Source organism: Geotrypetes seraphini, chromosome 1 (genome assembly GCF_902459505.1).
Source record: "Geotrypetes seraphini chromosome 1, aGeoSer1.1, whole genome shotgun sequence".
NCBI classification, from domain to species: domain Eukaryota; kingdom Metazoa; phylum Chordata; class Amphibia; order Gymnophiona; family Dermophiidae; genus Geotrypetes; species Geotrypetes seraphini.
This window is the reverse complement of record NC_047084.1, coordinates 42,550,899-42,574,823: the sequence shown is the minus strand read 5'-3', so window position 1 is coordinate 42,574,823 and position 23,925 is coordinate 42,550,899. Positions and strand designations below refer to the sequence as shown.

At 43.7% G+C, this 23,925-nt stretch overlaps 1 protein-coding gene across 7 annotated transcripts in view; it reads left to right on the top strand.

The window, feature by feature from the left end:
- IPO11 (importin 11) overlaps nt 1–23,925 on the top strand; it is a 568,146-nt gene that overhangs the window by 80,473 nt on the left and 463,748 nt on the right. For all 7 annotated transcript variants that reach the window (XM_033930425.1, XM_033930408.1, XM_033930455.1 and 4 more), the window contains exons 6-7: nt 5,076–5,208; nt 7,707–7,765. In XM_033930425.1, the coding sequence (XP_033786316.1) occupies nt 5,076–5,208; nt 7,707–7,765 (192 nt within the window). The remainder of the gene's footprint in view (nt 1–5,075; nt 5,209–7,706; nt 7,766–23,925) is intronic.

The following is a 23,925-nucleotide window of genomic DNA, read 5'->3' as shown; positions in this document are numbered from 1 at the left end:
TAAACTACAGCAAAACATGGCCTTAGCACATACCATTCCCACATACTAAGGCCATTAAGGCTATTTTTCCACATCGATAAAATGACTGATTTTTCTTTTTCCAGCAATAATGGCCTTACGTTAATTTTCCCATGAGCATGTGAGTACTTTGCCACCTATAAAATAGGTATACTTAGGACTCACGTGCCAACTACAAGCTAATCATTTAGTGGGTGTCAATGCAGCTTCACTAACCAATTAGCGTAGAACACACCCTCAGTCTTCCCCGTGTTCCAAAATAAAGTTTATTTTTTATCACTTGTGAAGTGTGTGCACATGCAAAAATTACCACGAGACACCTGAGCGCACCCCACAGTAAGTACTCTTTTGCTACAGAAAGCACGCAAAAGGTCCCCTTAATCACTTAACTACAATTTTATACTATTGCTCAGTTTTCTCGGAGTATCTATATAAATAAGTTACTGCTTCCAGGAGCTTCACAAACAAATGTTTACTACTAATAAAAAAAATATTCAGGGGAGCTGCTCCAGAATTATAGAGCTTAGAAGGGAAAATGAATATATGATGTTTAGAAGGTCATTAAAGACATGGTTGTTTACTAAGTATTTTGATGCTTCTGCATCATAGTTTCGTGAAGATATTTGTGTTATAATTGATACTGGTGATGACATTTTACTGCCTTTCCTTTTCTTTTTTTTTTTTTAAATCTTTGTAAACCACCAGGGCTGTGGAGTCGGAGCTGAGGAGTCTGAGACAATTTTGGGTACCTGGAGTCAGAGTCGTGGGTACCAGAAACTGAGGAGTTGGAGTCGAAGGATTTATCTACCGATTCCACAGCCCCTTGAGTTTTTGGTTTAGGCAGTTACTGTTTTTCCTGAAATTTGTTCAGGATAAACAACAGAAGTTTTTGCACTTGTGTTCAGAAGTATTGACTCTTGGGGCATAATAGTTCTTATGTTTCCCTTGTAAATGTTTTATTTATGCTGACCCTAAACAATTTAGACCTGTTCTTGATCATAGGCGGGTCTGGTCTGGTACCCATAGAGCAAGGGAACTAAATGGATGTATAAAAAGTGTTGAGCACTTTCTGTCTGTGAGTTACATTAGAGTTATCTTTGAAATTGAGAAAGAGATATATAGTATCTGCCTCTCTTTTTCTTTTTTCTTTGTGGAATTTTACTGTAATTGTAGACTTATAGGGAGTTAAAGAATAATGTTTTTCTTTTTGATTAATCCATTGTGATATGTAGTTTAGGGCCCCTTTTACAAAGTTCTGGTAGTGATTCTCCTGTGGCAAATGCATCGAAGCCCGTAGAAATTGAGTAGGCTTTACTGCATTTGCCGCAGAGAAATCTCTACCGCAGCTTTGTAAAAGGAACCCTTATTTTATTTTCCCCATTGTTTAAAACACTATTCCTTATTCAAGTCATATGCTTGTAAACATTATAAAGGCAAATAAATATAAAATAAAAAAATGACTACTCTTATGATTTATTATTATTAGTTTGCTAGTTTCTATAATTTATTCAAGGTTAAATTTTTGGCATTTACTGATATTGTTGATAGATTGTTCTTTTTTTAGGTCAAGCACTTTATTAAATTTTCAGTTATCTGTTGATAGATTATTCCATTGTTTATTATTCCCAGATCACGTAGAGGTGGTCTGGAGCTGCCTTAGATTACAGAATCACTTTCCCAAGCAATGAATATATTTGCTCATAGTGGATCTAATTACTATGGCAAAGCAATATAGCATTCACTTAAAATTGCTGCTTGCTGCCCATTGTTTCCCAACAGTTTGTAGGATCTTCTTTAACAGCTTTGAAATAATTGAAATTCAAGCCATGGGATTACGAATTTTGGAAATAGTCAATTTAAAAAAATCTATTTATATTGAATAAAGAGCTAGATGATTTGGTATGAAGGAGGATAAGAACATAAGAATAGCCATATTGGCCATGCCGATGATCCATCTAGCCCAGTATTGTGTTTCCACAGTGGCCAATCCAAGTACCTGACAAAAAACCAAATAGTAGATATTTGGGAATGTTTTTCATTGTCTCTTGATATTTCATCTGTAAAGCAATAATATGTTTACAGATAGTTGCATTTGTTGTAGGCTTAAAAAATGTGCTCACTTGCTTGCCAGGGGAGAAGACTGTATTTCCTCATCTGGTGGGCCTGGGTACAGGGAAGATAGCAAAAGTGTCTTTGGCCTCAGTGGAGGCCAGGTATAGGTACTAGGAGTGGAAGAAATGGCAGAAGGGAGGAGTCATCTTGGGCCCTGATTGGTGCTCCTAGAACCATCAAGTAAAATCAACTTCTGATTAGAAGAGTGTGGCGAGAGGGAGAAAAGAAGATAAATCTGCTGTGGGGTGGAGATCGGGTTGCATTTGCCAAGAAAAATGTGTTTAATATATATTTATTCCGGTATAGGGGGGGGGTTAAGGGTGCTTTTACAATTTTTCATTTTTATCACCATATATTTAATTTTACTCATTTGATAAAGCACATACATATCTCTGTACTCCACTAAAATAGATAATAGAATGATTTTTAGCAATTCTAGTGTAACAGACACTCTATTCCTGAACCTGTGGGTAGTCAATCCCTTCTCTTGAGAATTCTTGTAGAATGCCTCATTAGCATTCTTTTGCTCCATCTCCTGTCCCTCTAGGCTGTCCTCCAGTTCCTCAGTTGTCTCTATAAGTGAGATGGTAGGAGCCAGTCTTTTCTGCTCATGTTTATTTTTAAATTATATTTGATTTATTGGACTGTTTGCGAGGCTTTTCGGTGTTGCAGAGGATCCCAATCTTGGGATATCTCTAGCTGCAGGAGAGCACAGACTGAGGTCGAGGGTCTGCTTCTAAGGGGCAGACTGCTTTGCAGTTCACCCACTTAAGACAGCCTGACCTACCAGTTCGGGAGCTCAAAGACCGCTCCCTTGGAAGCGATGGACAAAATGGTGCTCTGATATTTTTAAAAATGCAGTTTGCTGCTGGTTAATTTAGGCCTAGATATTCAGTGCCAGTTCATGTATCAGCACCAGCACAGAATATCCAGGTATGACAAGCCAGGAACTAGCTGCCAGTACTTATGCAGGACCCAGCTGATATTCAGTAGGGACCCACCTAAGATACTTAAGTGGGTCCCAGCTGAATATCTGTCAGGACCCATATAAGTGGAGTTGTCTGATTTCTCCTTCCCCAAATTTCCAGGCCGCCTGATCCCCTCACTTGACTCTTCCAACCCTCTAGCTCCAATTTCCCTTATCCTCTAGGCCAGGGGTAGGGAACTCCGGTCCTTGAGAGCCTTTTTCTAGTCAGGTTTTCAGGATTTCCCCAATGAATATGCATTGAAAGCAGTGCATGCAAACAGATCTCATGCATATTCATTGGGGAAATCCTGAAAACCCATCTGGAATACGGCTCTCGAGGTCCGGAGTTCCCTACCCCTGCTCTAGGCCAACCCTGGGACTTACCTTAAAGTGGATCAGAGTGAGAGAGGCCCTTCCATTCCTGCCCCATCTAGCTCGGGTTTTCAAAATGGTTGCACTGATCAGTAGTGGTAGTCTTACAGTACTACCACTAGGCATCAGCCTTGATCAATGGTCCAGGGTAGGGGTGAGGAGAGAAACAGGGAGATGGTACAGGGAATCAGATAGGATAGCTGGGGGGATATCAGAACCAGGAGATTGGGGGAGCTGAATGAGGAATCAGGTCATTGAGTTAGCTTTGTGGGAATTATGCATAGGTCAGACGATATTCAGTGTTAGCATCTGCATAGCTTTTGTGTGGTCCTTGTACTGCTTAGCTGTGCAGGTATTGGAACGGAATATGACCCATGCCCGCATAAATGCCAGTCCTCACCGACTCAGCCTGTGGAACTCGTTGCTACTACTTAAATTGAGTTTGTGTTGTCTGAGCTGATATTCAGTAACAATGCCCAGTTAAGTGCCACTGACAAGCCAACCTGCTGAACATGGTATAAAATGGGCAGGAATCTCTTCTTCCTACTTAAATCATGCTGAATATTGACCCTTTAGGGTTTTTAAAAAAAAGTTTTTTAATCAGAAATCTGTGTTGCTACCATGTTTCCCCAAAAATGAGATTCTGTTTTATATTAATTTTAGGTCCTAAAAATTCACTAGGGCTTATTTTCGGGGGATGTCTTATTTTTTTCATGTACAATGATCATCTCTCCCTTCCTCTCCTCCACCCCAATTCTCCTCCACACCTACTCCACTCTTTCATTTCTCTCTCCCACATGTGCAGCATCTTTCCTCTCCTCTCACCCATCCCCTTGTGCCTTCCCTCTGAAGCATCTTTCTATCCATCCATCCATCCCCCCATGCAGCAGAACCCTTGCACAGCATCTTTCTATTCCTCCATCCCATCCCTCGTGCAGCAGAACTTTGCACAGCTTCTATCCCTCCCTCCCTCCTATCCCCCCCACGCAGCAGAACACTGCCAACCCTCCCACCACTAGACCCGACATATCTCCCTCCAAACAGCAGCGTCTGCAGCACTCTAAACTGGCTGCTTTGTGGCCTTCTCCTGCCGGGGCCTTCCCTGTGCCACATCACTGATGATGTCATCAGCAATGCGGCACAGAGAAGGCCCCAGCGGGCGAAGGCGGGGGGCAATTTATCTAGGGCTTATTTCTGGGGTGGGACTTATAATAAGACCTATCCTGAAAATCATGCTAAGGCTTATTTTTGAGAAAACACAGTAGTTATGGATATAAAAATAACTAATGCTTAATACTGCAACAGCAAAATGTTTATGCTGTCAATCCGGTAAAACTATAGGCAAACTTTTAATTTATGGATTTTTTTTTCTGTAAATCCACTGCTAGTTAGTAGTGACATTTGTGATTCTTAAATGCTCATGCATTTTATTGGATACTGGATATTTTATTTATTGAATTGGGTACTTTTGTTTTCCTGAACTCACATCAGATCTGTTCTTCATTGGTTTCCTTTTGTTTTTGTCATGAATTTACTTTGCATACAGTTCTCTAATAACAGACCCTACATCTTTCTACTTGTTTTGTTTTGTTTTCTTCCTTTGTAGCTGGCCTCTGGAATTTATAATTTTGCCTGCTCTCTATGGAATCATCACACAGATACCTTTCTTCAGCAGATCTATATTGGTAATGAATCTACAGCTATCAATTCCCTTGAAAGAACCTTGCTATCATTGAAAGGTATTTTTATATTTCATATTGTGCTTAGTTTTATTTGGAAAATGCATCAGCAGCAGATGTGCAATACTGTATATGCTTTTTAATTGACTCTAACATTGTGTTGCATAACATTACCAATGGCCTCAAGTTAAACTTCTGGCTAGCACAGCACCTAAATGATTATAACTTGCAAGTTAAATGGGAAGTATATATGTAACTTCTGGGATAGGCTTCTGTGTTTTACAAAATATTTGTAGTAGTCAAAGCATTACGGGAACTGTTTTAAAAACAGTAAACAAATACAAGAATTTGAGCCAAATCCATCAAATCTCTTTATATAAGAATCTATAGATTTCCATAATTTCCAAAATTTTTGCAGACAGTTGTACTTTTCTGCTATCATATATTCAAATTTGTGTGTAGCAGATACCAAATTTTAGCAACAGAAGATTAGGTTTTTACCTTGATAATCTTCTTTCCAGTAAAAAAGCACATGAGTCCTGAACCTGTGGGTAGTGCATCTTCACCCACAAGGGATGCAGAAGGTATCATCTTACATTTTCAGTTCCACCTCCTTGCATCACTAAGCACAGTCCTCTCTCCTCAGTTTGTACCAAAGCAGAGATAAACCCTGAAAAGAGAAATAACACAGGGAAACTCTCCAATAACATACTTTTGATTTGCTCTGCAAGACAACACAACTCATAAACAAATGCAACATAGCATTAGCAAGGCAGAACAAAAACAACCACCTACCTGAGTGTAACCAGCACTAACACTTGTTCGACTTTGACCTTCTCCAGAGCAAACCTGTATAGACACTCTAATCTCTCTGAAGCCATAGGTTTGTATTGCTTTGCTTCACTTGAGCGTCAGTAGACAAGCCTCTGCAACAACCTACCTGTCTGAAGCTAAAAGCAAGCTACATTGAAAACTGATAGGGCGGGGCTTCAGGACTCATGTGCTTTTCTGTTGGAAAGAAGATTATCAAGATAAGAACCTAATCTTCCATTCCAGTGCAAAAAGCACATGAGTCCTGAATCTGTGGGACAAGTCTATTCCCTTCATTATCTTGAATGTTTCGATCATTTCTCCTCTCAGTCTCCTCTTTTCAAGGGAGAAGAAGCCCAGTTTATCTAATCTTTCGCTGTACGGCAACTCCTCCAGCCCCTTAACTATTTTAGTTGCTCTTCTCTGGACTCTTTTGAGTAGTACTGTGTCCTTCTTCATGTACAGTGACCAGTGCTAGATGCAGTATTCCAGGTGGGGGCGTACCATGGCCCTGTACAGCAGCATGATAACCTTCTCTGATTTATTTATGATCCCCTTCTTAATCATTCCTAACATTCTGTTCACCCTTTTCGCAGCTGCGTACGGCTTCATTGTCTCTTTACTGGGGGGGGGGGGGTGTCTCTGAGTACCACACCAGACATCTTGTATTCTTGTATAAGATTTTTGTTACCGACATGCATCACCTTACACTTATCCATATTAAACCTCTTTTGCCATGTCGCGGACCATTTCTCGAGCGTGTTTATGTCAAGTTGCAGGTCTTCACTACTCTGAATAACTTCGTATCGTCTGCAAATTTAATCACCTTGCTTGTCGTACCAATTTCCAGATCGTTTATAAATATGAACTCCTTGTACTGGGAGAACTTGGAAAGCTGGGCATGTTGGGTTATGGTGGGGTTGCCTTATGCTTGTGGAGGATTTATTTTGAGGGAAGGGGTAGGGTTTGATTACTGGGTCAGTTGTTATCCTGCGGGAAGGGAAGATGTTTAGGAGTTTAGTTCTAGGGAGAGATTGGATTAGGGGGAATGTTCATTGGTGGTGGTGGTGGGGGGTGGAACTATGATCCTTATTTGTTTTCTTTATGTGGGGCAGCTCTGAGGCCTGCATTACATAACTCAGCAGGTAGTGCAGCTGCATGAATGCTATCTGCCAAGGCTTAAAGGCATCTCTTTCCTTTCCTTTTCTTCCATCTCTCCCTTCCCCCCATGCCCTGGCATCTCTTCCTCCCTCCCTTCCCTCCATGCCCTGTCATGTCTTCCTCCATCCCTCTCTTCCCTCCATGCTCTGGCATCATGAACTTCTTTGGGCAGCAGCAGCAGCATTCACAATTCGCTGCTGTTGCCGGCTATCTGCCAAGGCATAAAGCATGAATAATGCAATAAATGTAGGGCATATGCTGTGCACGTCCCCTGAATTTAAATTTTGCACTTTAGGTGCAATAAGTACAAAAACTTACCACACTTTGTGAACAGACCCTAATGTGATTTGATCTTCTTTTCTTTGAAAAAAAAACTCAAAATAGCAGCCATAAAACTATATAAATCCTACATCTTATGTGGAAATTTATTTCTAAATATCCAGGTGTTTTAAAATGTATAGTGCAAAAATATGGCTAATCGTTTACTTCCTGTTTAGCTGTCAGAAATTAGTATCAGTAATAAGAATAAGATGCCAAAACAAAAGGCGTAAAGAGATTTTAATAAGATCTTTTTAATATATTTTTAGTGCTTCGTAAACTGACTGTTCATGGATTTGTTGAACCTCACCAGAATATGGAAGTGATGGTAAGTGGCAAAGATGTGCAGTCACACCTTTCTCTTGGTGCTTTAAAACTATTAAATACCAAATGAATCTCTTGAGTTGATCTTACCCCAGGAGTCACCAACCTGCTGTATCTGTATGGTACAAGTTGCAGACTTCCATGCTAAAGTGGCTGAGAAAATCATGCCACATTACACAAGGGTTAGCATTGGCAGGGCAGGATTAATTCTTTGAGGGCCCCTAGGCACACAGGTATATTGGGCCCCCTGGCCCTGCCTATACCCCTGCTCACACCCCCATTTATCTGTTTTCTTATTTACTTCTTTATTTCCACTTGTATTTCTTTCTTTCTTTTTTTTTATTCAAAACAAAGATTAGCATACCAGTGCAGTTTTTCTTCTATGCAATCCCAAACATCTCTGAATAAATCCCCATTCCTTCCCTTCCCACCTACTTACCCAGGACTTTAACTCTGAACCCTTTCCATACATATATAAAAGTGTTCAAATATATTGTAAAGCAGTAATACTATCCGAAATATAAGTCTATATTTATAACCAAGCTTACAACGCCTCTCAGCTGCCTCACTCTATGTTCTATGTCAACCAACTGTAACCCATATATATATATATAAACAACCAAATCTGTAACTACTCTAGTACTTTCCACTCCATGTATGTTAACTTGTAACAAAACAACAAGGCAAGCAGTCCACCAAAGAATCCAACATGAAACAAAAGAAGATCGGCAGAAAATAAGGAGATTCAAATCAGGTTTATTCAAGGTGCTCCCAAGAACCATGCCCGATGCATTTTGCCAAACAAGGCTAGTAAGCGCTAACAGAAAACTATGTCTTTCATGCACGCAGAACACAGATACACCCTCACCCAGTTTAGAATAAGTAATCACAAACTAAAAATAGAAATATGTAGACAAAGGTTAAACTGAACCTTCAAGAATCCAAACTGCATACAGTGAAACACCACAGAAACAATGACACACAGCCCCCTAATAATGCTGCAAAATATAAATATAGCAGATGTAAATTTGAAGAAATTGACAAACAATCACCACTTTACAAATGAACAAATAGAAATAAAACAAAAATTGAAAATAATAATAAACTAAACTAAACCTTAGGTTTGTATACCGCACCATCTCCACAAGCGTAGAGCTCGGCATGGTTTACAGGGTTAGGTTGAAAAGGAGCTACAATGAAGGGTTATAGGAAAGGGGCTAGGAAGATAAAGAGGGACAGGGTACCAAAGAGCGGGAGGTGTTAGATTTTTGAAAAGAGCCAAGTTTTCAGGTGTTTGCGGAAGGATTGGAGGGAGCTTGAAATTCTGAGCGGGGATGTGAGGTTGTTCCAGAGTTCTGTGGTTCTAAAGGGGAGGGATGTTCCTAGTTTTCCTACGCGGGATATACCTTTTGCAGAGGGGAATGATAGTTTCAGTTTTTGGGAGGATCTAGTGGAATTAGGGTTAGAGGAGTTCCAGAAAAGTGGGATAACGGGAGGGAGGATGCCATGTAGGATCTTGAAAGCTAAACAGGCACATTTAGAGAGGACTCTGGAGTGAACTGGGAGCCAGTGAAGTTTGGACAGGAGTGGGGAGACGTGGTCGAACTTGCCTTTAGCGAAAATAAGCTTGGCCGCGGCGTTCTGGATTAGCTGAAGTCTATGGAGTTTTTTTTAGTTAGGCTTAAATAGATGGAGTTGGACTAATCCATTTTCAATTAACTTTCAGAGGCCATAGCCTCCTTCAGGTCAATATAGTATACTGCTGTTACATTATTCTGTCCTGGCCTGAGAAAGGGGGATTTGGTCTCTAAAAGTTAGTAAAAAATGTATTAAAATTAGTCCAATAAAAAGATTACCTTATTTTCTGATAATAAAAGTTTTATCAATACAACTACAATACTATTTTATTCTAAATCAACAAAAAAATATTTTCTTCTACCTTTTGTCGTTTCTGCTTTAATCATGTTATCCTCAGCTTTAATCATGTTATCTTCACTGTCTTCTTTCTAGCCAGCATCTGTCCTCTCTCTTCCATGTAGCATCAGCCCCTTCCATCCTCTGTCCGCCCTCTCTCCGTTCCATATGGCATCTTCCCTCTTTCTATGCTCCTTCCATAAACTGTCTATCTTCTCTCCTTTGTACATGATTGATTTCAGCTCTGCCACCTCTCCATATTTCTCTCTCTATCACCATCCCCTCCCCTATGCTCTGGCATCTCTCTATTCTCCTTTCTTTCCTTCCTATTCCTCAGTCTGGCATCTTCCCTGCCCTGATTCCCTGGCATCTCTATCCTTTTCTTCCATCTCTCCCTCCCCCCCAATGCCCTGGCATCTCTTCCTCCCTCCCTCGCTTCCCTCCATGCCCTGGCATGTCTTCATCCATCCCTCTCTTCCCTCCATGCCCTGGCATCATGAACTTCTTTGGGCAGCAGCAGCAGCATTCACAATTTGCTGCTGTTGCTGGCTTCGGACCTTCTTCTCTGTCGGGTTCTGCCTTCATGATAACAAGAAGTAGGCAGGACCTGGCAGAGAGGAAGGCCTGAAGCCGGCAACAGCAGTGAATTGTAAATGCTGTTGCTGCCTGAAGAAGTTAATGGAGCACCCGGGGCAGACCGCTTTTCTCTCTCTTCCCCCCCCCCCCCCGGTTCATCGATCAGCAATGCGGGTTGGGCCCCTCTGACTCTTATCTTTCCTCCCCATTGCGAGATGACCGACCAACCAACCTCCCTCCAGCAGTGTCGGCAGCCGCAGCATTCTAAATAGGCTGCTTGCCTTCTCCTGCCAGTGATTTCCTCTGCCTTGTCACTGAAGACATCATCAACTACACGGCAGAGGGAATTACTGGCAGGAGAAGGCCGCGAAGCAGCCTGTTTATAGTGCAGCAGCTGCCGACACTGCTGGAGGGAGGTTTGTTGGTTAGTCAGTCATCTTGAGATAGGAGGGTCAGAGGGGGGGAGGGAGCGTGTTGCCAATCGATGCTGGGTGGGAGGGCCCTGTTGCCAATCGATTCTGTCGCTGTTTAAAATGTTTTTTTTTTTTCCAGTGGTCTGTTTTCCCTCCTTCAGCAGGCCCCCCTGACCATTTCAGTCCCTAGGCATGTGCCTAATGGGCCTACCCTTTAATCCGGCCCTGAGCACTGGTACAAAAGGTTGATGGCATAGGCCTCCTGCAACAAGACTTCTTACCCCCCCAAAGTAAATATGTTGATGCTGCATTTTATGTTACTTCTCATCTGAAAATTTACACCCCACTGTGCCCTTTGTGATCTGCTGCAAAAGGATTGTTGGAAGAATTATCATTTAGATTAAGCTTAATATCTACCGAAAGTCTCTGTTTAGAACCTGAACCAGCATTATGGAATTCCTTTCCAGATACAGTTCACGATACATCATCTCATTTGGCTTTCTAAAAAGTACTCAAAGCATATTATTTTATTATTGGCTTTCCCCCGACAAGTTTATTTATGGTATATTTAGACAACACATTCAGATGTTAAACGTGATCAGATTTGTTTTTTCTTTAGATTATATATAATTTTTTTGAAATTAGTATTTGTTATTTTATTGCATATGTGATATTACAACATTGCTTTATTGTGTATGTGTGGTTGTGACCTGCTCAGATTTGGAGATTGTGTAGGATATAAATATTTTTAAACAAATAAATCCCCCAATAAGACTACTACCCCTAGTGGTGGGATCTCAAAAGACCTTCCTCTCTCCTAAGACAACATCCTCCATAACACCTGCCACCACCCTCCCGAAGGACCCCTTAGCCTAACTTACATGAATCCATGGTGGCCAGTGGTGTGAGCAGGAGTGATGCCTATTTTCACCTGCCCTGGCTTCCTGATTCAGCATGATGCTAATAAATCCCAACAATAATCTTGTGATACTACTACTAGGGTAATAGTAGTGTCTAAAATGAAAAATATGGATGAGAAAATTAATGTATTAGAAGAAGCACTAAATAAATCAGATTATCAGATTGGATTGCTACAACAAACTAGTACTTCAGCAATTAAAGATAGCCTTTGGTTGCATAGACCAGGTTTTCTCAACCTGTGATACGCATACCCTAGGGGGAACATAGACCGCCTGTTGGGGGCCGCCTGCCCACCACTGCTCGCTGCCTGCTGCATTTAATCCCCCCACGCTGCTGCCGCAACTCCAAAAGGGCCAGGTGTGTGCAGCGATTGCACACCACTGGCCCATAAGCCTTCCCCCCCACCCCCGCGACATCAATTCTGACATCAGAGAGAAGGTCCGGGCCAGCCAATTGTTGGCTGGCCCGGACCTTCTCTCCGATGTCAGAATTGACATCGGGGGAAGGCTTATGGGCTTGCGGCATGCAATCGCTGTATGCGCCTGGCCCTTTTGGAGTTGTGGCGGGGGAGGTAATTAAATACAGCAGGGGGAGGATAAATTGGCAGCAGGAAGCTTCGGGGCAGGCAGGCAGGCTTCAGCGTGGCTTCAGGGGAGGGAGGAGGCACTATCATGGGACATAGATAGGAAGGAAGGAGGGAGAGAGGAAGGGGGCACTAACTTGGGACATAGGAAGGAAGGAGGGAGGGAATAGAAACGGATAATTGTTGGGCCTGAGTGCAGAAAGAAAGAAATATTGGATGCACATTCAGACGGAAGTGCAACGAGAGACTCATGAAATCACCAGACAACAAAGGTAGGAAAAATGATTTTATTTTCAATTTAGTGATCAAAATGTGTCAGTTTTAAGAATTTATATCTGCTGTCCATATTTTGCACTTTATTTGTCTATTTTTCAATAGTTGTTACTGAGGTGTCATTGCATATTTTAAAGTCATCTGCCTTGACAGATTTGAAACCACCCCGAATATAAATGATAATTAAGATTTTCTCTGCATACAGTGTGCTTTGTGGTTTTTTTTTTAATTTTAGGGTTACCATTATGTATTAATAAGATTATATTGTGTGTATATGAAAAATGGATGGAAGAAATTGCATTGCAATTAGTATTATTATTATAGGGGTGGAGTCTGGGGCGGAGTTTGGGCGGGTTTGGGGCAGAGTTTGGCTGGGGGTACTTGGTTGGTATTTGTTAGGCTTAGGGGGTACTTAGCTTGAAAAGGTTGAGAAACATTGGCATAGACAATGTGAAATAATGGAAAGTCATATGAGAGCCTCAAATCTGAGAATATTGCATTTCCAATTATGTCCATTGCTTTCGGCAGAGATACTGCTTAGAAACTATTTTGAAGATGTTCTTGAATTGAGTAATGCTGAAACAATAGTATTGAATAGATGTTTCTATCTTCCAGTTAGAGGGACAGTTATCCAGGAGGGGGAGGTACTTCCAAGGGATCTGAAACAAGAAAAGATCCATTAGATAATTTGACATTATTTCTTGAAACTACTCAAGATGAAATTTCTGAACGTGTCACTCTCCTGGTGACTTTCTCCTCAGAGAATAGTAAAAGTATTGTTTTGCAAAACTAGATCTTGAAAACAGATTTCCTTTTTTGTGGTCAGAAATTACAAATGTTTCCCGATGTTTGCAGAACTACCCAATATAGACGAAAACAATTTCTTCAATATAAATCTAGAGTACTATCACTGGGAGCAACTTTTTTTCTAAAATTTCCTGCCAAATGTCTGGTAACATATAATAATGTATCGTACGCTTTGGGGTCCTTTTACTAAGGCCTGCTAGCTGTTTTAGCGCGCACACACCTTAGTAAAAGGACCCCTTTCTTTGAACCTGATCAGTTAGAAAGATTCCTGTTAGATAAAGAGCAGGTTGTTCAAACAGAAATTTAATAATATGGCAAAACAGGCAAATTATTTTCTTTATGCCATTTTTTCCTTGGTGATTAATATGTATGAAAAAATGTTCCTCTCTTTTCCTTGATGTGGACTCATGTTTGCTTTAGAATACTGTATGTATTATATACTCTTATATTCAAATAAAGAAAGAAAATAAAGAAAATGCTTCTTTACAGAAAGGGTGGTAGTTGTGTGGAATAGTCTCCTGGTGGAGGTGGTGGAGATGAAGGCTGTATCTGAATTCAAGATAACATGGTACAGGCATGTGAAATCTCTTAGGGAAAAGATAATGGATGGTGGGGAAGAGTCAGACTGGATGGGCCATTAGGTATTTTATCTGCCATCATGCTTCTGTGTAGGAATCTGTAATAGTAGTTTGTTCTCGTTTCCCAGTAGTAGGTATTTCCTTTTTATAGGTAGACTAGGGCTGTTATGATTTGGCAAGTTTGTTATATAGGTTTTGAATGGTTTTGTGTTATTTATCAAGTGTTTAACCTTATTTAAAAGCAGATGGCACCCAAAATAAAAACACTCAAGAATAGTAATGAATGTATTGATTAAGTTCAGGGACTGGATACATTCAATATGGATTTAGAAAGGCTCATATTGTTGAAACATTGTTGCTTTCTACTGTGGATGAGATTCGGAGAGGGATGGATGAGAACTCACTTTGATATATCTTCAACATCTGATACTGTTAATGTAACTGCTTTTGGCTAAGGTATCTGCATTGGGTATAAAATGAATTGCTTAAGATTGCTTTAAATCAGGGGTGTCCAACCTTTTGGCTTCCCTGGGCTGTATTGGCCAAAAATTTTTTTCTGGGGCCACACTAACACTAGTTGATAAGCCAAAACAAGGTTGAGCAGGTCCAAAATCTGCAATCACTAATATAGAAGATGTACATATCTAATAATAAACCTTCATTAAAGGGACACTGTGGAGAGGAACCCAAAAAAGCAGTGAAACTTACCCTGATTGAGTGGTCCTCCACATACACCGCTGACAGTGGGAGTAGCCACAGGCTTCTGCATCCCCATTCTGATGAGCAGGGATGCGCGCTCCTGGTTCTCCCATTCACTTCTGTTTACAGCTATGATGAACCTCTTCAGAGGTGAGCCTCATCAGAGCGGGGATGCTGAATCAGCTGTCAGCAGCACATGTGGAGGATCGTTTAATCAGGGTACATATTACTGCTTTTTTGGGCCTCCCACTTTGAGCTTAGGGTCCCTCAAAATGAATATCTCCCCTGCTGTAGCTAGTAGGAATCCCCAAGCCTCACAAACTGACAGCCACTTCCTCCCCCTCCAACTTCGCAAGTTATGCAGCTGGCAGCAATATTGCAGAGCTGCTGCCTTCCCTCCTCTCTGCTCCCCCCCCCTTGGCTTTCATGCATACATGAAAGCAGGGGCAGCTTGAGGATATTGCCATTAGCTGCATAGCTTGGAGATTTTGAGTTGCCAGACTGGAGGAAGATGTCTTCAGTTGGCAGGGCTTGGGAATCCCCACTAGCTTAAGTATTTATAAATTGCACTCAGGCAGGGAGAAACTTTGGTGCCCATCCACTAATTTTGGGCTCCAATCCCTCCCCCAAATCAGCTGTATATGACTATGCCACTGAATACAAAAATAATTGTGATGCACATATCCCAAAGCTAACATATTCCAGTTAATAAATTCAAAAAAACAATTTTTTCTACCTTGTTGTCTGAATGTTTTGTTTTTCCATCATCTTGGTCCCAGTTTCTGCTTTTTCTCTATCTTCAACTAATTCTCATTCCAGTGTCTGCTGTCCATTTTTTTCTCCTCTTCTCTCGTTCCATTTCCTTCTTATTCCTTTCTCCAGCGTATTGATTTTTCCCTTTCAGCTTTCTTAACTTTTTCTTTTCTGCCTCTGTCCACTCAAATCTTGCCTTCTTTCTCACCCTTCTTCTTTTTAAATGTTCCGCTACCTTTCAATTCTCCATTTTCTCTTAGCCTCTAGCTCTCCCATTTCCCATCTCACTCAAATCTTGCCTTCCTTTCTCACCCTTCTTCTTTTTAAATGTTCAGCTACTTCTCAATTCTCCATCTTCTCTCAGTCCCTAGCTCTCCCATTTCCCATTTCACTCCTTTCTGAGCCTCCTATTCCCTTTTATCTACTCCCCATTGCCACATTTCTACCACTGTACTCACTCATCTTATCATCTCCTTTTTGACCTCATCCACATGGCTCACCACTTTCAGAATCCCCCTCCCTCTCTCCACTGGTCAGGCTATACCTTCCTGTCCCTTTCTTTCCATCCCCTAGCATCTTATCCCAGCTCTCTTCCCTCCTGCCCTTCCATGGTTCCATCTCTCCTCCTCTATCTCCATGGTCCAACATTTTGCTCCCTCTCTTTTCTGTTTTTCTTCTTCCCTTCCACCTTAATGCTGAAAAATGAAATGGAGAAAAAAAAAGAGAGATGCTGCATCTCTCTGTTTTCCATCCACAGGCCTAACATTTCTCCCTCCCTCCTATCTTCAGATCCAACTTCTCTCCCTTTCTCTTCCCAACTGCCCCCCCATCCCATCTCTCCCCATGCCTGCCTTCCTCCCTTTCCCAGGTCCACCATTTCTTTCTTTCTCTTCCCAACAGTTCTCCCTTCAAGTATCTTTCCCTCTTCCTCCACACCACCCCAGGTCCAACTTCTCTCCCTTCAGACCATTGCCCACCATCTCTCTCTCTCTCTCTCTCTCTCTCTCTGTCCTCTGTTTCTGGTCCCATAATCTCTCCCCCCACGCCCAATCTGGCACTTATTTTAATACCCTCCCCTCCCCCCAAAAAAAGTCCAGGAGGCTTCCTCGGCCCAGCAGGTTCTCCTACTTCCCTCTGTGCGCATGTATCTCTATCTCACTCTCTCCCACCACCATGTCAAATAATTCTCTCTCTCTGTCTCCGTCCCTCCTCTCTCTGCCCAACAGTTCTCCTCTTTCTTTATCTCCCCAATTGCACCATCTCTTTCCCTCTCTGACACCCAATTCTCCCTTTCTATTATCTCCCTCACCTCTGCATCTGTTTCTCTCACTCCCTCCATTCTTCCATCTTATGGCTCATGCTCCCCTCTATTTTTCCCTTCATTCTGTCTCTGAAGTTCATACCCCTCCCTCCTTCCTTCCATCATTTTTCCTAAGTTTGTGCTCCCTCCCTCTCAAGTCCTCTCAAGTCTCACGTCCTTCTCCCTCCCTCCCTTCTGTGCCACGGGTATTTACCTTCAGGCTGGCTCCCTCCTCACTGCTAGTCATTTTTTTTGCTGAAAGCTGCAGGCAGCGCTTCCTTCTCAAGTCCCAACATACCCTTCTCCCTCCCTCCCTTCCTTCTGTGCCGCGGGTATTTACCGTCTTGCCTGTTCCCTTCTCCATCTTGCTACAGCATTCGTTCAAAGCCGCAGGCAGCGGCTTCCACGCGTCTCCTGTGGCTGATCTGGAAGCATTCCCTCTGATGTTGCGACGTCAGAGGGAACACTTCCGCGTCAGCCGCAAGAGGCACATAGGATCCGCTGTTCGCAGCTTTGCGCAAACGCTGCAACAAGACGGAGGAGGGAGCCGGCATGATGGTAAACACCCGGGGGCGGCAGAGGAAAACACTGCATCACCCTTGAGCACGAGCGGGGCCACACAAAATACTTCACGGGGCCGCATGCGGTCTGTGGGCCACGGGTTGGACACCCCTGGTTTAAATCTTACTTGAGTGGAAGATTCATGCAGAACATGTACAGGATTCTGTTTCTTCTACATATTCAGTTTTGATAGGGGTTGTACAGGTTTCTGCCCTATCAGCTTCACTCTAATATTTACATGTCATCTTTGGGAAAAGTGTTTTGTAATCTGTATATGCTGAATATATGTGATTCTTTTTCTCTATTACCTCTATGACAGATGCATCAATGAAATTAGCTAGATAAATGGATAAGGATTTTATTTGGATGAATGACAATAATTTGTTTTTTGAACCTATTGAAAATTGGAGTTTAATGATAGGGATACAGTCAGGTTTATTTACATTTGAGAACTTATATTAGATGCAATCTTAGAAACATAGAAACATAAAATTTCTATTACCTGTTGAAACCGTAACACTTTTATAATTATTGGCCTTGGGCTTGATTGTTATAAGTATAAATTGTATGTTTAATAATGTGTTTTATGAAATATTTATGTTCAGATAATTGTATTGCATTGTCTAAGTTTTGAAAAATCAATAAAGATTTATAAAAAAAAAAGAAACATAGAAACATGATGGCAGATAAAGGCCAAATGGCCCATCTACTGTTTTTTTCCCCCGAAAATAAGACAGTGTCTTATGTTAATTTTAAGCCCAAAAAAGGCACTAGGTCTTATTTTCTGCATATGTACATGAACATAAGAATTGCCGCTGCTGGGTCAGACCAGTAGTCCATCCTGCCCAGCAGTTCGCTCACACGGCGGCACCTAGGTCAAGACCAGTGCTCCAAATGAGTCCAGTCTCACCAATTTAGCATCTCTCTCTTCCTCTCCTTCACCCCAATTTTTCCTCTTTCCTTTCTCTCCCCCACATTTGCAACCTCTATCCTACCCTCCCTCCCATCCCTCGTTTAGCAGGATTCTTGCCCAGCTTCCCTTCCCTCCCTCCCATCCCTTGTGCAGCAGGACCCTTGCCCAGCTTCTAGCCTACCCTCCCGCCCATTCCTTGTGCAGCAGGACCCTTGCCCAGCTTCTAGCCTACCCTCCCTCCCATTCCTCATACAACAGGACCCTTGCCCAGCTTCTATCCTACCCTTCCTCCCAACCCTCATGCAGCAGGACCCTTACCCAGCATCCCTTCCCTCCCTCCCATCCATTGTGCAGCAGAACATTTGAGCGAGCACCCCTCCCCCCCCCAGCACCCGCACCCACCGTGCAGCCCGAATCCCCATCGTTCCCATCCTCCCATCGGAAACCTTCTGCAAGCCTTACTTACCTCCCTAAGCAGTGTCGGGCCTGCAGCCGCGTTACTGATGATGTCCGCCATGTGCTACAAGGGTCAGCCACTAATATTGCCTTTCATGAACATATTTTCCATGAAAAATATATTTATATTATAAGGTCTATGTTTCTGTTTAAACTTAGAATAAAAAATGTCCTTTTTTATAGCAACAAGCAAAATGATACTAAAATGGTCCTCATTTTCAGCCCTGCATCGAGAGAGGAGCGTGGGAGCCCTGCTCCGCCCCCCTCCCGACACAGGAAAGCAGCCTTTGAAGAGAAAACTTTATCGGAGGTGCCTGTCCTCATTTTCAGCCCCTGCATCGAGAGAGGAGCGTGGGAGCCCTGCTCCGCCCCCCTCCCGACACAGGAAAGCAGCCTTTGAAGAGAAAACTTTATCGGAGGTGCCTGTCCTCATTTTCAGCCCTGCATCGAGAGAGGAGCGTGGGAGCCCTGCTCCGCCCCCCTCCCGAAACAGGAAAGCAGCCTTTGAAGAGAAAACTTTATCGGAGGTGCCTGTCCTCATTTTCAGCCCCTGCATCGAGAGAGGAGCGTGGGAGCCCTGCTCCGCCCCCCTCCCGACACAGGAAAGCAGCCTTTGAAGAGAAAACTTTATCGGAGGTGCCTGTCCTCATTTTCAGCCCTGCATCGAGAGAGGAGCGTGGGAGCCCTGCTCCGCCCCCCTCCCGACACAGGAAAGCAGCCTTTGAAGAGAAAACTTTATCGGAGGTGCCTGTCCTCATTTTCAGCCCCTGCATCGAGAGAGGAGCGTGGGAGCCCTGCTCCGCCCCCCTCCCGACAGAGGAAAGCAGCCTTTGAAGAGAAAACTTTATCGGAGGTGCCTGTCCTCATTTTCAGCCCCTGCATCGAGAGAGGAGCGTGGGAGCCCTGCTCCGCCCCCCTCCCGACACAGGAAAGCAGCCTTTGAAGAGAAAACTTTATCGGAGGTGCCTGCCCTCATTTTCAGCCCCTGCATCGAGAGAGGAGCGTGGGAGCCCTGCTCCGCCCCCCTCCCGACACAGGAAAGCAGCCTTTGAAGAGAAAACTTTATCGGAGGTGCCTGTCCTCATTTTCAGCCCCCTGCATCGAGAGAGGAGCGTGAGAGCCCTACTCCGCCCCCTCCCGACACAGGAAAGCAGACCTCTATTGTTTGTTTAAAGACCACTGTTACCCCTCACACAAGCTGCATGCTCTCTAACTAACATAACAGCATACACAACTTACTATAAATAGCAACAGAAATTTACTCAATCCTCTTTAACTTAACTGGTTGCTCTCTGACTCCTTCCTTTTCTGTCTCCTAGCTTTCTCTTCTCTACTTGCTCCTCCAGCTGCCCCAATAATAACACTTCAGCTCCAAGCTCCTGATCTAATTCTATAAAAATTGACCCCCACCAAACTTTAACTCACCAATAGGACCAAACCGAGTTTCCCCTGATAGTGAGTTTCCCCTGAATACCTCCGACCTAACGCCCAAACCCCCTTCTTGCCATTCCTCCAACTATCCAGGCCACCACCCTCCCCGCCCCTCCTCCCACCACTTTACAAACCACCCTCCCGCCCATTACCACTCCCACTACACTCCTTACAACACTATACTTCACCATCCCCATTATTACAGGCCAAGGCAGATACGGTGATATCCCCCCCCAACCTAAAAAAAGCCGTTCCAGAAACCCTGCCAACCTCATCCCCATTCCTCCCTCTCCACAAACCCCCTCTCACAACACACTCAAATTGGCACTCATCAATGCAAGATCAGTCAACAACAAATCCTTCCTCCTACATGACCTCATCTGCGACAAGACTTGGGACGCCCTCATGATCACCGAAACCTGGCTCCAAGACAACGAGGGGATAACGCTAGGCGAACTATGTCCTCCAGGCTACCAGGCTCTAGCCTGCTCGCGTACCTCTGGAAAAGGAGGTGGAGTGACTTCCATTATCAAAACCTCCGCCACACCAAAACTAATAAACTCCATCAATATTCCCTCCCTAGAAGCTATTGCGTTCACCTTAGGCCACAAACAAAAAACCGCCCTCATACTCCTCTACAGAACCCCCAACTCCCCAGCAGATACCCTAGAAACCCTCCTCGAATTCATCACGGAACTAACCATCTCACACAAACACATGACAATCCTAGGAGATTTCAATTTCCCAGACTACCCCAACACCTCAGGACAAATTGACAACTTCCTCTCCTCCCTCTCCGACCTAGGATTCCACCAAACTATAACCACCCCCACGCACTCAGCAGGCAACATCTTAGACTTGCTTTTCACCCTCAGAGACCCAATGACAGAGCCCCAGCAAACTTACACCTCCACACCTGTCCCATGGTCAGACCACCACCTCATTGAATTCGAACTCCCACTCGATACTGCCCTAACCCCACGTAAAGATCCCATCCCCCCCACCCTACGTCAACTCCCTAATTCGGTCAACCCTCAAGATATGGCCGCAGGTATTCGCACCCTAAACGAATCTTGTACCCAACATCCCCTATCAATTGACCTGGCAGCCGCCACATGGCACTCTAACATCCAATCCCTCTATAATAACCTGGTCCAGACAAAAACAACCCAAATAATCACCAACAAAGCACCTGCTCCCTGGTACACTAATGACCTCCGATCCATAAAACGATCCCTGAGGAAAGCAGAAAGGATCTGGGCCAAACATCCGGACAATGAAACCAAAACCCACTGGAAAAACATATCCACCACATACAAAGCTGCCATTCTAGAAGCAAAAAAGACCTACTACTCTCGTCTCCTACAACAAACCCCTTCTAGATCAAAACAACTGTTCACCCTCATCAAACATCTCTTCACCAACGCCCAAAGGAATAATTAAATCAACCAAACAGAACTCGATAGCGAAACTCTCTCGGACTTCTTCCAGTCCAAAGTACAAAACATCCGAGCTAACCTCGACCTCAACACCAAACCCACTCCTACTCAGCTCCAACCAATTCCATATACCCCCCCTTCCGCCACTCTCTCCCAATTTCATTTAGCTACTCATGCGGAGGTCCTCGAAACCCTGAGAGAACTCAAACCCTCCAACACCATCCTCGACCCCTGCCCGTCCAGCCTCCTGCTGTCTGCCGGAGACGCCATGGCAGAATCCATCCTCCCCATCATTAACACCTCTCTAACTACTGGAACTGTCCCCCTCAGCTGGAAATCAGCTATTATCAAGCCCACTCTCAAAAAACCCTCCCTTGATCCTAACGAACCTGGCAACTATCGCCCAGTCTCCAACCTCCCAATTGTCTCCAAACTCCTTGAACGAATTGTGCTCCACCGCCTACACCCTTTCATTGAAGAACAAGCTGCCCTATCCCCAGGTCAATCCGGCTTCCGTAAGGGCCACAGCACAGAATCAGTACTCCTTGATATCATCGACGACAGCTGGTCAATACTCGACAAAGGCAATGACGCCCTACTAGTCCTACTTGACCTTAGCGCTGCCTTCGACACAGTTGACCACCACCTACTCACATCTAGGCTCCACGACCTCGGAATCAAAGACACAGCCCTCCAATGGATCACCTCCTTCCTTCACCAAAGGACCCAAACTGTCCTACTAGGGACACATAAATCTAACCCTAAGCCTATCAAATATGGCGTTCCTCAAGGCGCCCTTCTATCCCCCCTCCTATTCAACCTCTACATCAAACCCGTCATCGATATAGCGCAAAAATATAAAATCAAAATCCACTCTTATGCAGATGACATCCAGCTACTCCTCCCCTTAGGCGAAAACCGGCCATCCCAAATTGCTAACCTCGAACTCTGCCTCACTGACATGAAAACTTGGATGTCAAACAACAAGCTTCAACTTAACGCCTCCAAAACCGAACTCCTATGGATCAGAAACAAAAACACCAAATACCCACGACCTACACTAACATGGGATTCCACTCTATTAACGGCAGCAGATCAAGTTCGCAGCCTAGGAGTAACCCTAGACGGACACCTATCCCTATCTAACCACATATCCCAAGTAGTCTCCACCTCCTTCTACTACCTTCGCCAACTGAAAAGGATCCTCTATAAATGTGCCTGCTTAGCCTTCAAGATTCTACATGGCGTCCTTCCTCCCGTTATCCCACTCTTTTGGAATTCATCAAACCCACTCTCTTCTAGACCCTCCCAAAAACTGAAACTATCTTTCCCGTCTATAAAAGGTATATCCCGCGCAGGAAAACTTGGAACATCCCTCCCCTTTAGAACCACTAAACTCTGGAACAACCTCTCATCCCCGCTCAGAAATTCTAGCTCCTTCCAAGCCTTCCGTAAACGCTTGAAAACTTGGCTTTTCTCAAAAATCTAATCTCCTCCCGTTCTCTAGTACCCTGCCCCTCTCTATCCTCTCTGTCCCTCTCCTATACCCCTTCTTTGTAATTCCTTTCCTCTTATCCTCTGTAAACCGTGCCGAGCTCTGCGCTTGCGGAGATGGTGCGGTATACAAACCTAATGGTTTAGTTTAGTTTAGTTAGGATCAAACCCTACATCTCCACACCAGACCTCGCCCAACTCCTATACGCATATGTCCTCTCCAGAATGGATTATTGTAACTCCCTATTTAATGGACTAACCAAAAATAATATCAAACGCCTCCAACGGGTCCAAAATGCAGCCATCCGCCTCCTACACAACCTCAACTACCACGATTCCATCTCCCCGGCACTCCATGCTGAACACTGGCTCCCAATTAGCCAACGCTGTACTTTCAAAGCCCTGGCAGTTGCTCACAAGAGAATCTACTCCACCACCCCCTCCTACATAAAATCCAATCTTCCCATCTACAACCCCACTCGCACCCTCCGCTCAAAGTCAGAGATACGCCTATGCACCCCCCCCCGGAAGATCCCTGCTCACAGAAACTGCCCACAAACGATCCTACAGCCACTTCATTCCACACCTCTGGAACCAACTCCCCCCCCAACTTAGACAACAGAACTCATTACTAACATTCCGTAAATCAGTAAAGACCCTCCTCTTCAACTAAAGATCCCCTCTGTCTTCTCCCCCCCTTAGGCCCCACCCCCCACTCTCCTATCACCCTCCCGAAATTCCAGTATGACCCTCTCTTACTCTATCCACTAACAAATTGTACCTAAACGCTTATAACTTTCCTTAAACTAAACTACTGTATTTCCCCCTTCTCTCCTTCTGCTTACTCTCCCTGTATTTAATTCTCTCCAAAAACTATAAATCCAATCACTAATCCTGTTGTACTACTTATATGTCTAGTTACTCCCCACTGTGTATGTTCAATTGTAAATCGTTCTGAGCTATTGGGAGGACGGGATAAAAATATAAATAAATAAATAAATAAAGTAGAGGCAAGTAAAGATGTAAAAATGATACTAAAGTAGAGGCAAGTAA